Source organism: Uranotaenia lowii, chromosome 2 (assembly GCF_029784155.1).
Source record: "Uranotaenia lowii strain MFRU-FL chromosome 2, ASM2978415v1, whole genome shotgun sequence".
NCBI classification, from domain to species: Eukaryota; Metazoa; Arthropoda; class Insecta; order Diptera; family Culicidae; genus Uranotaenia; species Uranotaenia lowii.
Genome location: NC_073692.1, coordinates 83,985,148 through 84,007,725, shown reverse-complemented (window position 1 = coordinate 84,007,725; position 22,578 = coordinate 83,985,148). Strand labels below are relative to the sequence as shown.

At 33.7% G+C, this 22,578-nt stretch overlaps 1 protein-coding gene across 1 annotated transcript in view; it reads left to right on the top strand.

Moving 5' to 3' along the window:
* Nucleotides 1–22,578, top strand: part of LOC129741613 (uncharacterized) — a 91,975-nt gene that overhangs the window by 5,773 nt on the left and 63,624 nt on the right. The window contains exons 5-9 of the mRNA XM_055733352.1: nt 83–586; nt 1,062–1,238; nt 4,672–4,817; nt 8,968–9,123; nt 21,568–21,759. Coding sequence (XP_055589327.1) covers nt 83–586; nt 1,062–1,238; nt 4,672–4,817; nt 8,968–9,123; nt 21,568–21,759 — 1,175 coding nt within the window. The remainder of the gene's footprint in view (nt 1–82; nt 587–1,061; nt 1,239–4,671; nt 4,818–8,967; nt 9,124–21,567; nt 21,760–22,578) is intronic.

Genomic DNA, 22,578 nt, shown 5'->3' with positions numbered 1-22,578 from the left:
AATAAAGAAATAAAATCTAAATTTGAGAACTGTTCCATTAAACCGGGCTATTTAATTATCACCTGTAAAAACCAATCCACAGCCAATTGGCTTTCAGAAACCATTTCAACGGTTAGCGATGACGTAGGAATCGAACTTGAAGTTGTCGATGAAGAAAGAATCCCTCGATCAGAGGTATTAATAGGATTTTTCAGAGGGAGCGCGCAAGATAGTATCGAAGAAATTCTAGATTACATTGATAGTCAGAATTCAGGGCTAAACGTTAGCGCATGGCGAATTCTTGACACGTATACGATCAATCAGATACACAAGGAAATGGTTTTTGTTGTAGATGGTCAATCCATACATGCTATAAGACAAAGCAACTTTCAGCTGGATTTCAAATACGGAACAGCTTTTATTCGAAAAAGAGATAATCGGAAATGGCAAATCAACAACCGCGGCACAAACTATCGCAGAAATTATCAGCGACAATACCGTTCTGATAGAAATATAAACCAGAACATACCGGAATCTGCTGACGTCTATACAGCATCGATGAATAATAATCCATATGAGCAACAAGCTTCTGAATACACCAACTACCGTACAAACTTAAGGATGAATTCAAACTCAGCTGGGCAATATAAAAACAACTATCCTGCACCAAGAAGCACAAATAACGACTCAAACATATTTCAAGCTACAAAAGTCGAATACAGAAATATAATTCCACATGCTGCGACAATGGTCCAGCCTACAAACGGTCCACAAGCCTGGACCAATTCTTCAGGGCGAAAGGAAACGCCTGATAATCCTTTGGAAGCTGTAATCAATTGTTCTAAAGATGATTAAGTTTATTCAAGCTAATATTCACCACGCAAAAGCAGCTAGTTCGGTGCTTTGCAAAACTTTTTCCAAAAATAAATCTGATGTTGCACTTATACAAGAACCTTGGGTGCATAATAACAAAATATTAGGAATCACAACAAGCAATGGTAAGTTGTTATATGATTCACAAGAGAACAATCCAAGAGCGGCTGTTCTAGTGAACAAAAATCTTAATTTTTTTCCCATCACAGAATTTGTCAAACGAGACATCGTGGCCATCCTTCTAGAGACGCCAACACCTAAGGGGAAAACCGAAATAGTAGTGGCCTCTGCTTACTTTCCGGGCGATGTCGATGATGCACCTCCTGTAATAGTAGAATCCCTGGTGGCGTACTGCAATTTACACAATAAATCGTTTATAATAGGATGTGATGCAAATGCTCATCATACAGTATGGAATAGTTCTGATATCAATGAACGGGAAGAACGACTCCTTGAGTTTATAACAATTAATAATATACAATTATGTAATAAAGGTTCTGCGCCCACTTTTAGAAACGCTGTAAGAGAAGAAGTTCTTGATCTGACCTTATGCAGTCCTTCATTGTCAGAGAATATTCAATACTGGACTGTATCTAAAGAAATATCACTTTCTGATCACAATCATATTCTTTTTGAATTGAATGCTCAAAAAAACCAATTGGAACAGTACAGAGATCCACGTAAAACAAAATGGGACTTGTATCTATCAAACTTATTACAAGGAGAACCTCAAGCTCCAAGCGAAATTAAAACTTGTCACGAATTGGAAGCGGCAGCACAACTGTTGTCAAGTAGAATGTCAGAAGCCTTTAAAGCAAGTTGCCCTGTTAGACAACGCAACACGCACAGGGATGTTCCCTGGTGGAATAGAGAATTAGAAAAATTGAGGAAAAAAGCAAGAAAACTTTTTAACAAAGCAAAAATAACGTCTCAGTGGGATATTTACAGGAAAGCATTAACTGATTATAACAAGGAAATTCGTAAATCTAAACGCACACACTGGAAGTACACTTGTGAAAATATCGAGAATACTTGCGAAGTAGCCAGGCTACAAAAAGTTCTTTCTAAAGATCACTGTAATGGTTTGGGTACTATTAAACTTGCTGACGGCACTTATACCAAATCCGTAGAAGAAACTCTGAAAGTTTTGATGCAAACTCACTTTCCTCAATCGATAGAATCTGCTGTATCAGGGTCAAATGGTCCTGAACCGGCAGTAAACGAATTCGAGTCGGAAGGAACCGTAGACAGCCAAATATCAACAATAGGCAAAATAATTACTAAAGGGCGCCTCGAATGGGCCATTTCTACACTAGAACCATATAAATCTCCTGGGAAAAAGGTGGGATCTTCCCGGTTTTGATTCAAAAAGGGGTTGACTATGCTATTCCAAGACTAATAAAGATTCTAACAGCAAGTCTAACTCTTGGATACATACCAAAATTGTGGCAAGAAGTGAAAGTTATATTTATACCCAAAACTAATAAAAAAGACAAAACATCAATAAAATCTTTTAGACCGATAAGCCTTTCATCGACATTTTTGAAAATAACAGAAAAGCTGCTAGATGAATTTATTAAATCAAAATATTTAGTAGCATCTCCTCTCAATAAATATCAGTTTGCCTATCAAGCAGGAAAATGTACTGTAACTGCTCTACACACACTTGTTACAAAAATTGAAAAGTCAATAGAATCAAAAGAAGTAGCACTTGCGGCATTTCTCGACATAGAAGGAGCTTTTGATAACGCCTCTCATAAATCAATGAAAAGGGCTATGACAAATCGTGGTTTTGATTTATCTGTTACAAAATGGATCAGTACAATGTTATCGAACCGGAAAATTACAGCCACCTTGGGTTGCTCTTCAGTATCAATTAAAGCAACCAAAGGATGTCCTCAAGGCGGGGTACTGTCATCGCTGTTATGGTCTTTGATAGTAAACGACTTAATATCGGGTTTAGAAAACATAGGTTACGAAGTAATTGGCTTTGCGGATGATATAGTGATTCTTGTTCGAGGAAAATTTCCCGAAGTTTTAATGAATAGAATGCAAGGAGCATTGCAATACGTAACAAAATGGTGTGATCAAGAAGAACTTACAGTTAACCCTTCTAAAACAACAATCATTCCTTTTACAAGGAAAACCAAGCTAGATTTGGGGACTTTAAAACTGAACGAACAATCTTTAAATCTCCATTCAGAAACTAAATTTTTAGGTATTGTGCTTGATAAAAAGCTTAATTGGAATGCTCACATAAAACATACAATTGAAAAAGCTACTAAGGCCTTGTGGATCAGCAAACAAACTTTTGGTAAAAAATGGGGATTAAAACCGAGGATGATACATTGGATATACTCGGCTATTGTGAAACCAAGAATTACCTATGCAGCTCTGGTGTGGTGGCCTAAAACAGAAGAAAAGACCACACAAAAACTTTTTGACAAACTTCACAGAACTATACTCTTATGCATAACAGGTGCTGTGCGTAGTACACCAACAAAATCCATGGAAGCGATGCTGTGGCTCCTACCTATTCATCAATGCGTACAACTTGAAGCAAAAAAACAATTTCTAAGGCTAGAAAACAACAAACTACTGATTGAGGGAGCCAACAGAGGACACTCAAAATTTCTCGACAAATACAAAATAAATCCAATCATTTGCTGTAATCAGGATTGGACATTAGTTAAACCAATCTTCAATCATTCATTCAGGGTTTTAGAACCTAATCGTAGTACATGGCACTCAGGTGGTCCCGAATTGCGAGCTGGATCCCTTTTATTCTATACTGATGGTTCAAAAATGGATGATGCAGCTGGCGCAGGAATAACAGGTCCAGGTGCAAACATTTCTATACCAATGGGAAAGTGGGTGACAGTGTTTCAAGCCGAACTTTTCGCCATTCTCATATGTTCAAACCTATGTTTGGAAAGAAACTACAGGTATACAAATATAGTAATTTTTTCAGATAGTCAAGCAGTACTTAAATCTTTAAAGTCAATGAAATGTTCATCAAAATTAGTTTGGGAATGTATTGAGGCACTTGAAAAACTTGCTCAAAATAATTCAGTTACTTTATATTGGGTACCAGGACACTGTGGAGTTGAGGGTAATGAAAAAGCTGACATGCTAGCTAGACAGGGCTCCTCACATCGCTTTTAGGTCCTGAACCCTTCTGCGGCGTCTCTCGCTGCTTTCTAAAAATGGAATTCAAAAATATTGAAAAACGAATGGTTGAAACAAACTGGAAGAATATTTTAGGAGCAAGACAATCAAAGCGTTTGATTGTTCCTAATGTTTACAAATCGAAAAAAATTCTAGCATTATCTAAAAAAGACCTAAAAACATTTACAGGACTAATAACAGGACACTGTGAATGTCTTTATCACTTAAAACTAATAGGCAAGAGTCATTCAGACGTATGCCGATTTTGCAGGGCTGAGAAGGAATCATCTGAGCATCTTCTGTGTGATTGCCCTTGTCTTATATCAAAAAGAACAAAACTACTCGGAAAAGGTATATTGGATCCTTCCGAAATATATTCTATAAGTTCCAAGAAGGTTGTCAACTTCATTCGTGTAGTTCTTCCAGATTGGGAAAATGCTAAACAACAAGAAAGTGACACTGTTGAAATCAATCAGAGTGATCTATCTTGATTAGCCACATTAAACAGGGGACAAACCACAAAAGATCTAACATCTGGTCGCAGTGGTAGGAACCCAACAAGGAAAAAAACTCCCTTGTGATACACCACTGTGGAAGGTAAGTATTGCACCACTCATTCTTTAGTTTAACGCATTGCGTTCTTTCAATCAGGTACGAACGAATCCATTGCACAGTGGTGCAGAACATCAATTCAGCTGTACGAAATTCAATCGCCCAGGGATGAAGAGATAGACGTTTCATGTGTTCAGCAACATTGTTTGATGGACGAGGCAATTGCCAATAAAATCTCGCTATCGGTGAACCCCTTGGCAAAAGTTTTGATACTCGAATGTGCTCCATGTAAAACTGAACAATGTTGCTGAAGACATCAAATGTCTATCTCTTCATCCCTAGGCGCTATTAATTTCGTACAGCTAGATTGATGTTCTGCTCCACTGTGCATTAAAGACAGGAACCGGTTGCTCCATTCTTGCTCAAAATCGGCAGTAGAGCGTTCATGTGGATCACGTCTAAAGCTTTAGACATATCCGTGTATAGGGTGAATGTACCCAATCTTGGCCCCTAAGGCATGGTTGACTAGATTTCCCATGATTGCAGTATACCTGTAATGTGTCCTTCAAAAGTCCTTTGACAAATATGATTGCTTACTAGCCTGAAAGGCAGTAAAAATATGTCCTTGCTTGAAAACGGTTGATAATTTTAGATAAACCTGATCAAACTTTTGATCGAAATGCTCCTTATTGTAGCCCCCGCGCTGAATTTTGGCCCTTTATGAGTTCCTTAAATTGGCCGTCTCTAGGAAAAACTTGCCTCACTAATACAACAACAGCCCCCACGAATTCATTGCAAATATCCCGGAAGGAAGCACATCAATGTTCTGTATTGTTTTCAAAAAGTCGGAAGTACGAAATGTCAATCAATTTTTTTAATTGATATTTGCATGTAAAATTATTATCTTACGTCAAAAAGCATTACTAGTTTATTTCAGTTTTTGTGTATTCATAACTTCTATTATAAGTTCCAAACTATGGCATAAACATAACATAAATATGTTCATTAATCAAGCAAACAAATCGTTTGCTAAATCTGTAACATGCAATCATGGTAGATATGTTTCCAGTGAAGTTAACAGGGTAACATAAGATAGTAAATGTTCATATTTTTTTATTCCGCTCCCATAAAAGGAGGACCGACCTTATAAAAACTATTATGACCGAGGCAAGAAGCAAGCTAAAGCTAAAACTTAAGTCAGCGAAAGATTCTTTTAATCATACATATTTAAAATGTCGCCCTTAGGAATTTTCTAGCAATCGTTTGCGTACACCGGGAAAGCAAGACAAGATAAACTTTCGCACACTCCAGCCAGTCTGATAGAAATAGATTGCATCTCACTCATTCGTTTGGAAACTATAGGCAATGGAAGCGAACAGCAAATTCAAAAGCTGGGTGAAATTCAAGCTGCATCCCACTCGCACTCATGCAAAATCATCACCCAAACTCGGCAGCGCTTCTTTCGCATATTTCTTTCCAACAGAGACCGAACGTCATCACCTCCTGCTGATGCACAGTGATCTATAATTAAAAACAAACTTGGTCAAAATATTATTTTTGATTTCACATGAAACTGCAAACAATAAAAATTCAAGTTCGTTACAACATAGTATTCCAACATTGCAGTGCAATAATTTTTTTTAAATAAACATAATATTTAGAGTGTCATAATTTGAGCTTTACAACAATTTCTTTCAAAGCGACACATATGCAGCAAATCAAATTAAATCAAAATACGTTAAACCTCATTTCCAAATGTGGAATTTTTTGGGTATGGATATAGTAACATCAACATCGAGATCCAAGATATCAATTCGGATTCGGATCCGGAAAATTAATTTATTGAGAGGTAAATTTTATTGAGAAGAAAAGTTCTCGAAATTTACCATAAAAGAGCAGCTCAAGTTGTAGCATTATAATTCCAACTAAGATGCCAAATAAGCTTGAGTCGACTTGAGAGATAAATGAATTAATTTTAGTCCAAAATACATTCATGATATTTTGAATTTATTTCAATCATTAATTTTACTTTTGACCGGCTTTTCAATTTCCAGACCACTGTGCACCGTCGTTCGACAAACGGCCGCCGGCTGCCGGCTGCCTGCTGATGTCGTTTTCACACATACATACATACTTCTATTTGTGGAATTGCATGCCAAGATTAGGCAAAAAAAATGTTTATATTTTCTTAAATTCTAAATAAAAATGTACGTAGTTTGGAGTAAATAATAATTATATATTTTTTGCCATGTTTCGCTGTAACCAACGATGATTTTTAGTGATTTTTCCGTGAAGAGGTGTGTTTTCAAAATCAATCCGAAGTTGGCAGATGCACTAGCAAGGTAGGTTCATTTAAGATTTTTTCCGAAGATCATAATTTTATTTGCAGTTTGTCATGTGGAAAAAATTTATTTCGTAGTCATTTGAATTCAATTGTGAACAAATGCTATGCAGAATGTTGCAATATGCGATTTTCTGTTATGTTTGATTTTTTTTTCATTTTTTGGCGTATGTTTGACATCAAAAACACCAAAATGCATTTTGGCAGGCCAAGATAAGGAGCATGCCAAATTAAGGCTCACTTACCCTATTGCGTCATCTTGGAAACCTAGCATCATTCTCAGTGAAGTTCGTGAAACAAACTCTTGGAGTTCGTTACGGGATCAATTATCCTCATTCTCCCCTACACTGTAGGTGTATTTGGCGAAAGGCTCAGATGCGTCTTCCAAAGACTCTGCATTACGTTTAGAGTTTACATATTTCCAAAACCGTTTTGGTTCGGATGGGATGGTTTGTGGAAGTGCACCAAGATTTGTTTCACAAAACGCAAACAAGTCGTAGTTCAACTCAAGTGAAGAAAGGAAAACGGTCTATTGTCTCGTTTTACTACGGACACTATTCATATTTCTATAATAAATCTTCAAATGTTAAACAGTCTTCTACTTTCGTTTCTCTGAACTATTAAGGAAATCTCTGAAAATTCACAGATTTGAGTCGCTTAGTTCCGCCAGTGTATGCTCTTTTTGCTCGGTGCTAAAAGGATTAAAAACCGCGATGCAAAATCACCGATAGCTACAGAAAGTGTAATGATCATTATTGTAGAAAGTAGTATAATGATTCTATTTATAAGATTTGAGTTAAGCTTTTGAATGTAGCACATTTGCAGCAAGCAAAAAACGAGATATCTCGTATTTGGTCCGCAATGTGTTAACATTTCATTGTAAATTTGAAGAAATTGAAAAAAAAATCTACTAAAATGGCATAAAAATGAGTTATTTATTTTGATGGTCGATGTTTAGCATCGATGATTAGAGTGGAAGGATGTTGATTTGAAATTTAAATTTAATTTATGTTTTCATGTTCTAACCAGACCAAGGAACAAAAGAGAATATTTTGAACATCTGAAATGATGCGATATCGAACTTTTTTTTGTGAAACACTTCTTTTTTGTAGAGAAACACAAAAATATTGTTTCGCTGACTTTACAGCATTTGCCACTTAAAATGTTGATCAGCATTTCTGGAAAACTGAAAAATAATTGTGAAGCTTTTATATCTCGTTTTTAAGAGTTTTTACTGTTTATGCGAGAAGAAATTCATAAGTAAGCTTTTTTCAGAACAGTTTTGAATTAAAAATATTTCGGTTGAAATAATTTTTTTAACATTTTAGTTTCGTTTAAGTTTGATCTTTTTTTTCCACAAATTCATATGTTGCAAGTTGACATTTGATCTTTAAATTCATTACTGGAAAATGATAGTTGAATAGATGGATAGTTAAACACAGCCAAATTGAAGAATTTTAATTTTTTTTGAAAGCTGTTGAGTCATTCAACTTTAATTTTTTGCATATTGATAAACGTTTGAATTGATTTAAAATAAAAATTCGATAAAAAGTGAATAAAGTTTTTAAAAGCCGATAAATATTTTTTCATATGAATACTGACACGAAGTTTCAGTCTTCAGACATAACTCCTAAATACTACATGATAATATTCCTTTACCACCAACCAATTGAGTTCTCAGGAGATCATCTTAGTCACATAAATAATCGAAACAAACCGATTCCCACATTCATGTTCCGTTTATGTCATATGCAAATGGCAGGGCATTCGTTCATAAAATAACTGCACATCTCAACTCTCAACGAACCTCAAGATTGGCTGTGAGGCTCTTATTCATGCATGTACCAAAAAGGAAAACAGCAGTAAAAAAGCCTGAAGGCATCTTTAAATGAGCTTCACTGTGTTTTACGTTGAATCTCAGACAGAAAAGCAAAAACAAAACTTCGAGAAATTTCCCTACAATACAGAGCGAAACGAGCGATTGATTTCGTGAAACAGTAGAAAATTAATTTGTTATCACCCTTTCAGAGAACCGACTACCGTTTCACCTAAAGGTAGGACCGATATCCCACTGGCTCGTGAATGATGGAAAGTGCTCTTCCGTCATCATTTCGGATGGCAAAATTCTCATCCGCAAAAAAAGCAAAAAATCTACCGAGAAGCTCAGTGACCTTGGTTCCGGTCACATACATCGGTCCCCAGCCAGCCAGGTTTGTTGATTCGATAGTTTCGGATAAAACCAATAATGTGACACGACGCCCCCCAAAAATGGTTAATGCAGTGAATAAACTTCGGACATCTTATGACTGTTATGGTTGTGGCAGAGGCGTAATTTTGATTTTACAATGGGGCTGTGGAAGAAAAGCAAAAGTCGTTTCTGGCATTGAACTATCGAGAGTTTAAATTCACATCAACCAAATTATAATCCTTACAGTCCTTTGAAAGTAGCTCGTCAAATTTGTTGCGATCAAAAATCAAGCTAACAAATTGATGATCACCAAAACCAATCTAAGTTGGATAAAATAGTGAGTAGAGTTTAAAACTTCTACCACGATGATAACAAAAGTTTTTTTTATAGTGGAACATTTCAATGTTCGTATGACACATTCCACGCGCTTGTACCGCTCACAAGTGATTTTTATCCGCTCGCGTATCAAAAAATCTTAAAATTGTCTAAAATTTTGATAATTCAAATCACACAAAACCAACGGAAAAAAAAGAAAAAAGTTTTTTTACACATGTTTTAGATGATGAGTTTTTTCGATGAAAAAAATGATGTTTTTGATAACTTTTACAAAATCATTAATTTTAATATATGGATGATTTTTTTTGGAAATATTTTAAGTATGTTTAGAAGCTAAAAAAACACGTAGAAAAAAGAATTTGTTTATATCCAATGTAGTTGGTTTGAAAAGCGAACAAAAACAGTCGAAAATGAGTGAATTCACGTCACAAAAAAAGGGAAGTTTAGATTTTACGGAAAACACTGACTTTTTTTTAAATAAAACAATGAGATTTTCTTTGAAAATGATAAGACGATTCTAAAACTCTGAAATTTATAGAAATCGGTTGGAATCTAGCTGAGTTACAACAGTGCGAATGAGTGAATTCACGTCTCAAAATTTGATTTTTTGTTAAATTTTATATGGAAAATGTGTTCTGAAAGCTGTTTTGACCCTCCAGATGGTCGGATTTTTACAAATCGAGCATAATTTAGTTGATTTTTTTTAATAAGTTCATTATTTTTAAATAAAAATACAAGAAGATTGAAAAAATAATAATTTTCTTTTTGGTAAATCTTTAAATGAAGACAGTAGTAATTTTAACATATGATCCCTCAATATGTTGCTATTCAAGTGCCAATCAAAATAAGGAAAAAGTTAGGTGCAGATACTGAAAATTTATGATTGTAAAAGTCGGAGTAACAAAATATCTTTTTTGAAAATATACATAAAATTTTAAGACTCCAACGAATGGTTCAGTATAACCACAGTATAACTTTATATTTCGTGACGTGAATTCAGTCAACTACCCTGATCTGTTTGAACTGAGTGAATTCACGTCACAACTTCAAATAAGCATAACTTCGTTCGTTGTTGTTCAATCGAGAAGTTCCGTACATCAAATTGTGGGTAATTGTTTTCTTTACAACTCATTTGAAGACACCGATATTCTATTTCCACAGAGAGAACAGGAAATCAAAGATGTATATCCTAAAGTCCGAAATGGTAAATTCTAGCGTGAATTCACGTCACAAAAGTAATCGATCACAACAAAAACAACTTGAATTTTATAATGACCAAATTATATTCATTTTGAAGGAAATTCAATTTGCGACCGTTTGCTACATTTTTTTTTTCATTTTTAAGTAAATTGGTTGACTTCTAGAATGATAACAGTGCAGAAAAGTCCGGAAAAGCGATTTCACGTCACGGTGGAATGTGTCGTATGGTTTATTTAATAGCTTTAATTAATGCTGAAGTTTTTTCTCTGAAGCTCTGTTGATTTGCCTAAAAATGTAGTTATATGTTCTATATGCATCTGATATTTTCCGAAAAATTAAAATATTCTGTTATTTCATTTTATTTTATCGGTGAAAAGTGATGTCCTTTTTAGTAAGGACATCTTAGGATAATAAAATTTTTAAAACTGAATGGAAAGAAAGAAATGAAAGATGGTGAAAATGAGCGGGTGGAATATATTAAGACGCATTTTCATTTCATTTTCTTTCATTTCTTCTAGCTTCCTATCCGTCTATAAAAATTTCACTATCCAAAGATGTTACTACTAAAAAGGACATCGCTTTTCACCGATAAGGCCGATAAATTAAGTAACACACATGAATAACGGTGATAAATCTCTTCATATTAAAATATTCTTTCAAAGAAAAAATAAACTAGTTGTAATTCTGTTCAGAAAATCAATCCTTCTTTTCCCCGACTTGCCTTCACATAAGAAAAATGGGGAAAAGTTATATAACACTCGGCCAATAAAAATACACTAAACAAATGAGAAAATTTGAATGAGAATCCGAGCTGAATTAAAACCATAATTAATCAAAACCAAATTCTAGAATCACTGAACCAATCATATTTTTTATTGAAGAGTTAATACACGAAAGAAAATCTTAAAACATACTAAACAAATGGTCGAAAAGAACTAAGGAAATAATTTTCAATCTTTAAGTTTCCGAAAGGTGGTGTTATATATAATGCTCAAACCCTAATCATTATTAAAGGAAAAAAAATAATTTCACCTCATTTTCAGAGTATATTTAAAACCTGTGCAAAAAAAAAAATTATATTTTATCAACGCTAGCGTTTTCAATTTAACACTCACTGTTTTTTTCAAAATTTCAAAACTTTCTTGCACTCCAGTCATTGTTTTTCCCCACCATACTCTAGTTCATCACCAAGAAATCTTAGATATAATAAAAATGTACAGAAGTTTCTTTTTCGGTTTCAAATATTGAACAAATTTATCGATTTGCTGTCGTTTTTACAAACCCCTTTTATAAACTGAATTTTGATTTCTTCTCTTCTACCTCACTTAGGATCATTTTTTCCTTTAAAAAAATCCAGAATGGTGTTTAGTTTTAGACCTAACTTCCAATAGCTATTAAAGGTCGAAAAACACATGGGCCAATGATTTCGGAGGCTTTCAAATTAATTTTTTTTCGAAAAAAGATCCATTCCCAGTATCTCATGTTTTCAATTTTCTCTTATTGGCTTGGGTCTAAAGGTGTTTTTTTAAAGTATATTCCAAATTAAAAAATGACATGAATTACATAAAAATGCCAGTATTTCAAGCATTTATTTTGTTCTTTCACAGGTACAACTGCAATATTATTCTCAAACGTTAAAAATTTAATTTTATTTATTCAGATAACATTTTTCATATTTTTTTCAATACCACTTAAAAATTCAAAAGAAATGAAAGTGGGTTTTAAAAGTTACAAAACAACTGGTAGGCTACAGATGATCACGGACATTTTTAAGTCCATTTATAGAGTGATTATTTTATTCGATTCAAACAAAAATAAAATTGAATGATTTTTTGTAATATATCGAATTTGGCAAAAATGACTTATTTCTTTGGCACTCAAATATCGAAAATAATTAACCAAGAGTAGCACTTTTTTCTTTGAATATCAACGGATATGACTTTGTACAATATCGCCTTATAGGTTAATTAGCGACATGGCTCAGTAACAAAGTTTCCGTTAAAAATTCTAAGTGCCTTTACAAAAAAATTTGTGATTTGAACTTTAATGTCGGTAGCGATGAATTATATCTAATGCTTTTTAAATAAATTTCATCGGAAAATTCACATTACCAATATCATAAGATTTTGATTAAACAGCATTTTTTTCCAAACTCAGTAAATTCAATAAATAAATTCTTTTAAGTCTGTCTATAATTTCAAGCATCAAGAAGGTAAGCTGTAACCTCTTTGACGAAATTTGATGAAAAATCTAAGAAATCATATATTTTTTCTGTAAATTCAACAACCTTGCTCAATGTTAATCTCAATTGAATTTTAACAAACAGAACTTCAAAGTGAAACACTATTTATTAACTGTTTACAAGAAGAAAAGAACAAGTATCAGAGGTCAAGATTCATTCAAATCTCTCGACACTGATTCAACAAAAAGCATTTTAACAGGAAATGGTTCAAATATTTTAATCGTTAATGAATCGTTAAAAAAACTGTATAATTTCAGTGTTTGATAAAAAAGCGAACCAAATGATATCTCTGTTCGGAAAATTATTGTTTGCGAAGAAGTTTAAATTATTTTATTAAAAAGTTTAAATTATTCTGAAATAACAACAAAAACTGACTAAGAACAGCACCAAATGAATTTCGGCTTGTATAACCCTGGTATCACTTATTTCATTATGAAATATCTCTTTAAGATATAAAAATTTTGAAGTCGTTTCATTTTTCCACTTGAAGTTTTTTTTCTGAAAAATTAATTTCGATATTAAAAATTGAGGTATATTTTTTATATTTCTCTTTGTTGTGTTTATTTATGCAGAAAGCGCTGTCAATTATCAATAAGTGTCACTCTGGGTGCAGTCTGCCGGAAAGATTAATAATTTGAATTTCCCTCTTTGGTTGGAAAGGCTGCTCAACCCAGATTCAAACTATCTCGTTATCAGTCCACTATTTTCTTAGGCACGAGGCCTTTCCTTGTAATACCTCGGAGTTTCAAGATTCACATCAGGTATATCGTTGCAGATCATTCACACAATAATAATAAAACTTCAAAGTTATGATCCAGTTTCAGATTTGATCCAAATAAAGTTGATTGTTTCTTTTTGAATTGGTTGAGACATTAAAGATTTTGATTAACTACATAAGAGAACCGCATTTTTTTGCTAATGTTTCAACAACTGATTTTAAAGTTTTTGGCATCATAAGTTTCAAGACTTCATCAGTTTTGGTGCTATGGCTTGTGAAAACATTAAGATTCACAAATTTTATCATAAATCAGTCAATGATACCTGATAAACCGATAAACCAATATAAAAATCAAAAATTGGTTTAAAATTTTTATATTATTTATATTATTTAATAATTTATTTAAAGAATATCAACCTTTTTTCAAATGTTAGCTTCGAAAAATGAGAATTTTGTTACCGTGTTATCACAAATTGAGCCTTCATTTCATGATTTTTCAATAAAGGAGGAACAAATTTGACATCCTTCTTTTGTCACTTGGAATAGACGATTCACGAGGGCGGGAAGGGGGATACTAAAAAAAATAAACCCGATTTTAAATAAATTGGAACAAGTTTGACATATTGTGAACTTTACTTATTCTCCCCTTCGGGATTTTCGAAAACATCAAAAGTAGAGATGTACCGAATATTCGGTTGGCCGAATATTCGGCGCCGAATATCGCCAAAAAACAGTTAAGCCGAATATTCGGCTCACCGAATAGTTGAGCTAGGTATTCGGCCGAATAGGCCGAATAGGCCGAATATTTATTTTTTTCAAATTTATACAATCATAGACTTCTCTAATGTTTCATCTGATAATGGATAATTTATTAAATATCCAAACTTAATGTTGAAAAACCTTAAAAATCATCAAAAACTTATGATTTCAGTAAAACATTTTAGATGTATCCGTGTATTTTTCACTGTAGTAGATAGCTTTATACTTTGATTACCATTCATTTAAAATTTTCTTGATAAATCCAGACTTGCCAATAAACCAATAAAGAATTAAAGATGAGTTAAATCTGACCGGGAAGGCCATATGTTTTTTTTAAATAATTCGTATTTTATCCGGATTTATTCAAAAATCAAAAAATCAAATATATCATTGAAATTTTTCGAATTTTTTGTTACAAAACGATTTCAAAGAGTAAATTTATTCGTTGGATACGATTTGAACACTGCTGTTGTAATGCGATGAAAACTTTAAATTTCAAGTAACTTTATTTCTTTTTCCTCTTGTATGTTTGAGAATAATGCAAAGTTTCTGTTCAGATTTTCCCTTTTTTACAAGTTTTCCAAGAAATTGTATGCTTAAGGTTAAAAATCATCGTTCGTTTTGGCAACTATTTTGATGACATCTAGCAAAAATAAGACATTAATCTAATTCGATATAAAAAAAAAAAAAAAAAACAATTTCAAATAGCTTAACAAATGTTCTGACATGTTTTGTCCCAGATTTCACTTGAATCCAATCTCTTTTGTGATAAACGTCCTAGAAGCGACGAGTCTTCTGATGTCCTCTCAGTTAATGGTGACATTTTGAAGATCAAAGGACCTCTACTCGAAAAAGATATGATACATCTGGTTGGAAATAATCGACTTAAAAGCACGAGAGACATTCAGATGACAGAAATAGAAGATTTATATTAGAAATAGCAGTAGAAATAGAAGTATTTCTATTGAAAAACTAACAGAATATTCAACCGAATATTCGGCCGAATATTCGTTTGGCCGAATAGTTGAAAAGGTCAATATTCGGTATTCGGCCGTTCGCCGAATACCACTATTCGGTACATCTCTAATCAAAAGGGTAGAGGGCAAAGTTGCCGAAAAAAAATTTGTGTTTTTGCGAAATAAAATTCAGTTTTTCTGTGATTTTATCAAGAAATTCTTTGAGGGTTTTCTGTGATGGAAACATCATAAATTTCTTTGAAAATTCATGAAGAAATTGGTCTTTTTTAAATTTTACATAAGAAAAATAAATTAACATTACCGATATTAACATGATTTTGCCAAAAACAAAGTTAAGAATCCAAAATTTATGTTGACATAAATTTTGTAATTTTGGAAATTCGTAGGGGAGAGTGGGGTATCGTGGGCCATGGGGAAACGTGGGCCACTTTTAATATCTCAGATGTGTGTTGAGATAAAAATCTCAAACCAACTGTCATCGTCGTCGCTTTGCGTGAGCATATATTCCTATATGTTGTTGACTGAAATACGCATCAGATGCTTCTTTTATTAATCAAGCTAAAAAAAGTTAGAAAAATTTACTTACATAACTAAAAAAACATCCGCTAATTTCATCGATGGAGAACCTAATGTGCATAACAAAAATATGCTCATACGCTTATGATCTTAGTTTTGTCATGATCTTTCACATGGAAAAAGAATTTTTGATGAAACATCAATAAGTCACACGAACGCAACCAATTTTCAAATCATAGCTTGTGGGGAATGGTGGGCCACACATCTTGAATCACCTATATTTTAATGTTTTTATACACATTCAGAACTTGAAATACGTTTTACCTATCTGTGAAGTTTTTTTATGCCAAATGAAGAGTTATGAAAAATATTTTGTCCATCCTATATAAGAAATTTTGCCAAAACGTTTGCGAGCCAGGTTTTGGAATCTATGCGATCATACACAGCTCTCTTTTTTATTTCATCATCTGAAATTGCTTTAAAATAACGAAATGAATTAGGAAATCACAGTTTTGGGTCAACTCATAAACTTTGCATGTTATTTGGTCAATTCCGATTTGGTGGCCCACGATTCCCCACCATTTTTCAATATCCAAAAAATATTGCTTTTTTTCAAACAGTCACAATTTGGGGAAAATAACTTATTAAAAATTTAAAAAAAAAAACCTTCTGATACCTTTAAAATATCGAAAACCATAACATTTTTTATTTTCATTTTATCTTTTATAATAAAGAAGTCATGGAACAACGAAAAAAAGTGGCCCATGATTCCCCACTCTCCCATACACAATTTAGAAAATCTGTGAAATCTGTGAATATTTCCGAAATTCTGTGTTCTGATTCTATGTTGAAAATTTTCTGAAACTGTGATTTCGGTAACCTTGGTAATAATGTGGAATAATGTGTTTCTCAATGAATAAAAAACAATTGCTCACTTTATTCGTACATTCTTTGTTCCAAATTTATAACTATTCATAACGAAGGGTTAAAACATCCTTTTATTATTTTGAAATAAAATAAATTTAAAAAAAAAAACTTGAAGAAAATCTTATAATTAAATAGCAAATGAGGGTAAAATTGGGTTCCAAACGCAAGTAACAATTTTAGCTTTATTATGGTCAGCAAAATTTCGTTTGGACTATCGCATTAATCTTCATAAAAAGCTAAAGCGCATTCTATAACATCACCTGGACTCTAATAAAGCCAAAATCAGGCTATTTGGCCCTACCCTAGATACGTCATCAAGACATATCATTGTTGGTCATCAATGTTGGTCACCAAAGCTTTTAAAAAGCTATTATAAAACATTTTGGAAATTTTTGTTTCTTTCGGTTCTGTGAGTTCTCGGAGTTTTTTTTTATTTTTTCCAGCAACCATAATGGTTGATGAATGATGATTGCATTATTCAGATATGATCTGGTAAAATTAATAGCTAAAATACTAATGTTTTAACCATATTATGAGCGACTTTTCTACTGCCAGTAAAGATTTTAGGTAAAATGTATATGAAATAGTATCTAAAAATAAATGCGCCTCGTCAAATCTGATGGTCAATCATGATGGAATTGATAGAAAAAAGGCCTGAAAAAATATTTACCAATGCTTGCATTGTGAATCCATCAACATGGCGTCATTTTGTGCCCTTCGATTTTGCAACCAACATGGCGTGAGTCAATTCATAGTTATATTATGGTTTAATGATGACCCCAGAAAAAGCTACGATTTGACGTTTCTCTCGCCAGCAAACCAATTACACGCTAAGGTTGAGTTCCTCATTTCTGAGTTGTTAATCATAAGTACAGTAAATAAGGACAGACTTTTCGAATGAAAAGGAATTGGTTTTGAATGACCCGTGGAATAAATCATGAGTTGAAGTCAAATTTCGTTGTCTGACGACATCTTGAAATCCAAGATGGCGGCTTCCGCTGAACTTTAAAATGGTGTAAATGACTTGAAATCGCATGAAACCCCAACAAAATGGATATCGGGTGAAAGGGCTAAACGAGTAGAAGTTGAATTTTGCTATCAGACGCCATCTTGAAATCCAAGATAGCGGCATCCGCTCAACTTTTAATGCTTAATGCTGACAAAAAGTCGCATTAAACCACCACTATACGGGTATTGAATGAAAAGGCTAAGCTAGAAGATGTCGATTTTTTTTCTTTCCGACGCCATCTAGGAATCCAAGATGGCAGTTTCCACTGAATTTAAAATGCTGTTAATCAATGAAAATCGCTTTAACACAACTTTTTTTCACGTAATACTACATTTAAACTACTATTATAAGACAATTTAGATCATTTTAAATCACTTTTATTGTTTTTTCATTATGTTTCTAATGCATTTTGAACTTTTCTTGTTTTGTTTATAGTTTGTGATTTTTTTGCCATTTATATAATTCTATTATTCATAACATGCTATTATGTCTAAATTGTATTGGTCTTATTCTAGCGAAAACTATAAGGCTATGTTGTTTCTGTTAACCGTCTGAATTTGGCAAATGTGCCAAATTCGATGTTGCCAAAATCGAATGTTGTCAAAAACGAACGGGGTCTGTATTGTGGTGGTTTTTGTGGGATTTTCAGTCACTTACAGCTTTTCAGAGAAACGCGAAAAGAGATATTTGACTTCTATCATTTAGCCTTAGCACCCAATACAATATATTTGGGAGTTTCATGATATTTTCATTCATTTGCAGTATTTTCAAGTTCAGCTGAAGCCACCATTCTGGATTTCAAGATAGCGTCAGAATGCAAAAATAAACTTTTTATAGCTTATCCTAATTGACAAATACCCATATTTTGGAGGTTTCATGCGATATTCAATAATTTAGAGCATTTTTAAAGTTTATTAAAAGCTGCCATCTTGGATTTCAAGATGGCGTAAGATAGCAATATTCGACTTCTACTCTGTAAGTCCTTTCACCCACTACCAATTTGGGTTTCATGTCATTTTAAGTCATTCACTACATTTTAAAGTTTAGCGGAAGCCGCCATCTTGGATTTCAAGATGGCGTCAGATAGCAAAATTCAACTTCTACCGGTTGATTTCTTTCAACTTATACCCCTATAATATAGGTTTTATGCGATTTTCAGTCATTTACAGTATTTTCAAGTTGAGTGGTAGCCGCCATCTTGGATTTAAGATGGCGACGGGCAACGAAATTTGACTTCTACTCGTTTATTACTTTTACCTAATAACCATATTGTGAAGGTTTCACGATATTTTCAGTAATTTACAGCTTTGAAAATAAAAGCGGAAGCCGCCATCTTGAATTGATGATGGCGTCAAGCAACAATTTTTTTCCAACTATTTGGGCCCTTTCACTCAATACTCATATTGTAAAGATATTCATATCACTTTCGGTGATTTCAAGTTTTCAAAGATGTATTTTTTCAATTTAACTCAAAACCAACACGCATAACTTACCAAAAAATGTGTAAAAATGGGAGTTCCCATTCAAATATGTGCTATCTAATCTGAGCGTGTCCTGTTTTGACACCTTGATCGAGAACTGTCACTAAGTTTTATGGCGGTTTAATAATCATGCACTGAGTGCTATTATAGAACATGCAAAAGAAAGCTTGGAGCAAACTTCAAAGTTTGTGTTTTATTATAGTTTAAAAAGAGCATTCATAACTCTTTCAGAATAACTAAAACAGTATGTTTAATAAAAGTTTTATTAGCGTTTTCAAAACCATCTGAAAACATATGGTCGAAAAAAAATATAAGCATTCTGCATGACCATAATAAAACCGTCATAAAACGAGCTGCACAAAAAATGCCATAATTAAACCATAATAAAACTTCCTAATGCTAGTTGGCATAATCTGTGTTACTTGGGAAAGCTCCAAAGTTCAGAATCATAACTCAATAGAATTTAATTTTGATTTAGAAATTAATCCTTCGACCAAAATTCACAACTCGGATTGAATTTAAAATATTAAGAAAATACTACGATTTTTTTTTTCAAATCACTATCCAGAAATAAATCAGATTGAAGTTATGTCAAAGAATACCAAAATAAGTTTATATTTAAAAAAATTTTAAAAAATGATTTATTTTCTTTTCCTATTTTTTTGTGTACACAGAGAAATTTATTTAAAAATAAATTAAAAATTCAAACATCATTTTTAAAATCTGATTGTTAAGGCTGAACTTGAGGGTTAACAGAAATTGAGGTTATAGCACAAAGAACAGATGATGTACATGCTAGCCCACCAAACTTGTATAAAATTTCCAACAAACGTTTTGAACCTATTTTTGTTTATTGGCTGGGCCACCAGCTGTCACCAAACACACCATAGAAAACTGTCAAAACCCAACTGAGAAAAATTTCAAGAAATGTTTCAAGCAAATTGCTGTTAAAGTTTCGTAACACTTTTGTCCGGTTGCATGATGAAAAATTATCTTAAAAGTTTATCGCTTTTTGCTTTAAGCTAGAAGTGCAAAATTTTGGACAATGGGACGCAAAAGTGAAACTTGTTTTGAAATTTATGTAACGTTCCGGGTTACTCTGGGGGCGATCTGATGATGGGTAAAGCCGAAACGTTACGTAAATTTTAAAATAGAAAAAAAAAAGAGAAGGTATTTCACTCACCGAAAAAGGACAATAAGTAAAAACCCTATAAAATAAAGAAAGTGAAATTCTGTCCAGTCTAAAGTTACTCTTATTGAATTTATCTAGCAAAAAACTGAACCCGTCTATTTTAAAGCGGCATTAGTTTAATTATTAATCAGTTCATATACGATTACGCCTTTTTGAAAACTGGGCACTTGAAAATTTGATTTGTAACTTTTGAATGGCGCGATAGATGCCACTGTTTCAAGTCAATTTCCAACTTATTTTTTTGGATGACAGCATCTGAAATTTTAAACACTTTTTTGAAGAGTTTTTGTTCGAGCTTGTACGTCTGTTCTCTGTGGTTATAGGATTCCTTTGGAAAAAATTTTGCAGGGCTTCTCGCTGACTAAATCTAAAACTGCTATTATTGCCTTATCAGATCGGTTCGGTAGTTCAAAATAACTAATTGTATTGTTATTGAAATTTGTTTCCTTTAACGAAGAAAAGTCAAAACTATTAGAAACACCATGTTTTTTCACCGAACAAAGGATAACTCTGGATTTCTAGGGGAATTCTATAAATCTAATATTAAAGACTTGGCGAAAACAAATTCTAATCATCTTCCTATTGAAAACAAAAAATATATAGAATCTCAAGGAATAGTTTTCTCCTGATATCAAGTAAAATACGCTACTTCGTCTTCCACGAACCACTACGATCAATAACAAAAAATATATTTGCTAATATTAATGGAGCCATTCTCAATCCCAGCTCAAAAGATATCCGATCTGATCGTGAGATATCCGCCAAAAAATGCGCATCCTTCCGCACCAACTCATCTACCCTGACATATCCATCAATTACACTTTAAATTGTATTTTCAGGTACCACCTATCAATAATGACCGTCAGGTCCTTCGTCACTTTTACTATTCAATAATGGCCCCACGAATTGGCCAGTTTCGAATTCCTTGACAACGAACGACTACGAGAACGAGACGCCTACGTTGGGGACGCTACGTCATGTCATGGCGCTAAGTGCATCGGTGCAGCGTCTAGTTACTTGAAGCTGGACAATGTACCTACTGAGTGAGTATAGTTGCAGCTATTTAACGAGAACATTGCTGGAAGCTCTGTTTAGTTTGATTTAACTTACTAAGGAATTCAGAAGTACGTGGCAAGGAACGTCCTCCAGAGGGCGTCCACAGTTCACAAAACAAACCCGAGAGAGGAAGACCATCGTCCCACCCACACCTCTATATACTTTCCTCCAGAACCTGGGATCCAGAACCAGTAGCTTCAACACATCGAATATTCAAGATGAAAATCGTCCCGTCAACACCTCTGGTGAGTCAAATATCATAATTCCTCCTAATTTATGCCGGGGAGCCGAGTCCCGAATGCCAAGGGTCCACAACTGACAGGCAACAAGGCGTGTGCTTGCTCCATCATGGAACCATTAGGAATTCCAGACGGATTAGACAAATTCTTGCGAACACATCTAAGCCGGGAAAGATATCGGGGATGTTACTTTTTTCCCGGCTGTTGATGTCGTTGAAGGAAAAAAAAAGCCGCCGCCCAGTCCGAGTGTAGTTAATTGGTAACGATCAGGCCGAACTACCAAGTGAAGATTTATTTAACGGCAGCATCCGATATATGGACTGGTTAAGATGCAAATGTTCGATATCAGAAAAAAAGTGTTACTCACTAGCTAAGTGGAAGAACGCACATGGGAAAGAGCGCGTTTGCCTCGTGGAAAAAGTTTAGTTTCTAACAGTTGTTGTTGCTAGCAGCAGCCTAGCAAATGGCCTTGCAACTCGTGCAAAAAAATAAATACCGATGATTGTGCTCCCACGACAAATTAGCGGCGGTGCAATATTGCTGCTAATTTATTACAATGTGCAGAACTAGGAAGCTAACTTATTGCTTAAGTTGTAAGTGTCAAGATAAAGTTCATGAAAATTGGTCTTGTTTCATTGGGTGCAAAAATGGAATAGCTTCAAATGTGAGCAAGCTGCAAAGTTCGATTGAATGCTGAAGTGGTCTAAACAGTTCTCAATAATAAAATTGAATAGCTTAACTGAAGGCTTCAATTCTCAATAATAAGCATGAAGATTTTAAAAGGGGACTTTAATGTGCGTTCAAAATGACTCCTGAACATTTTCA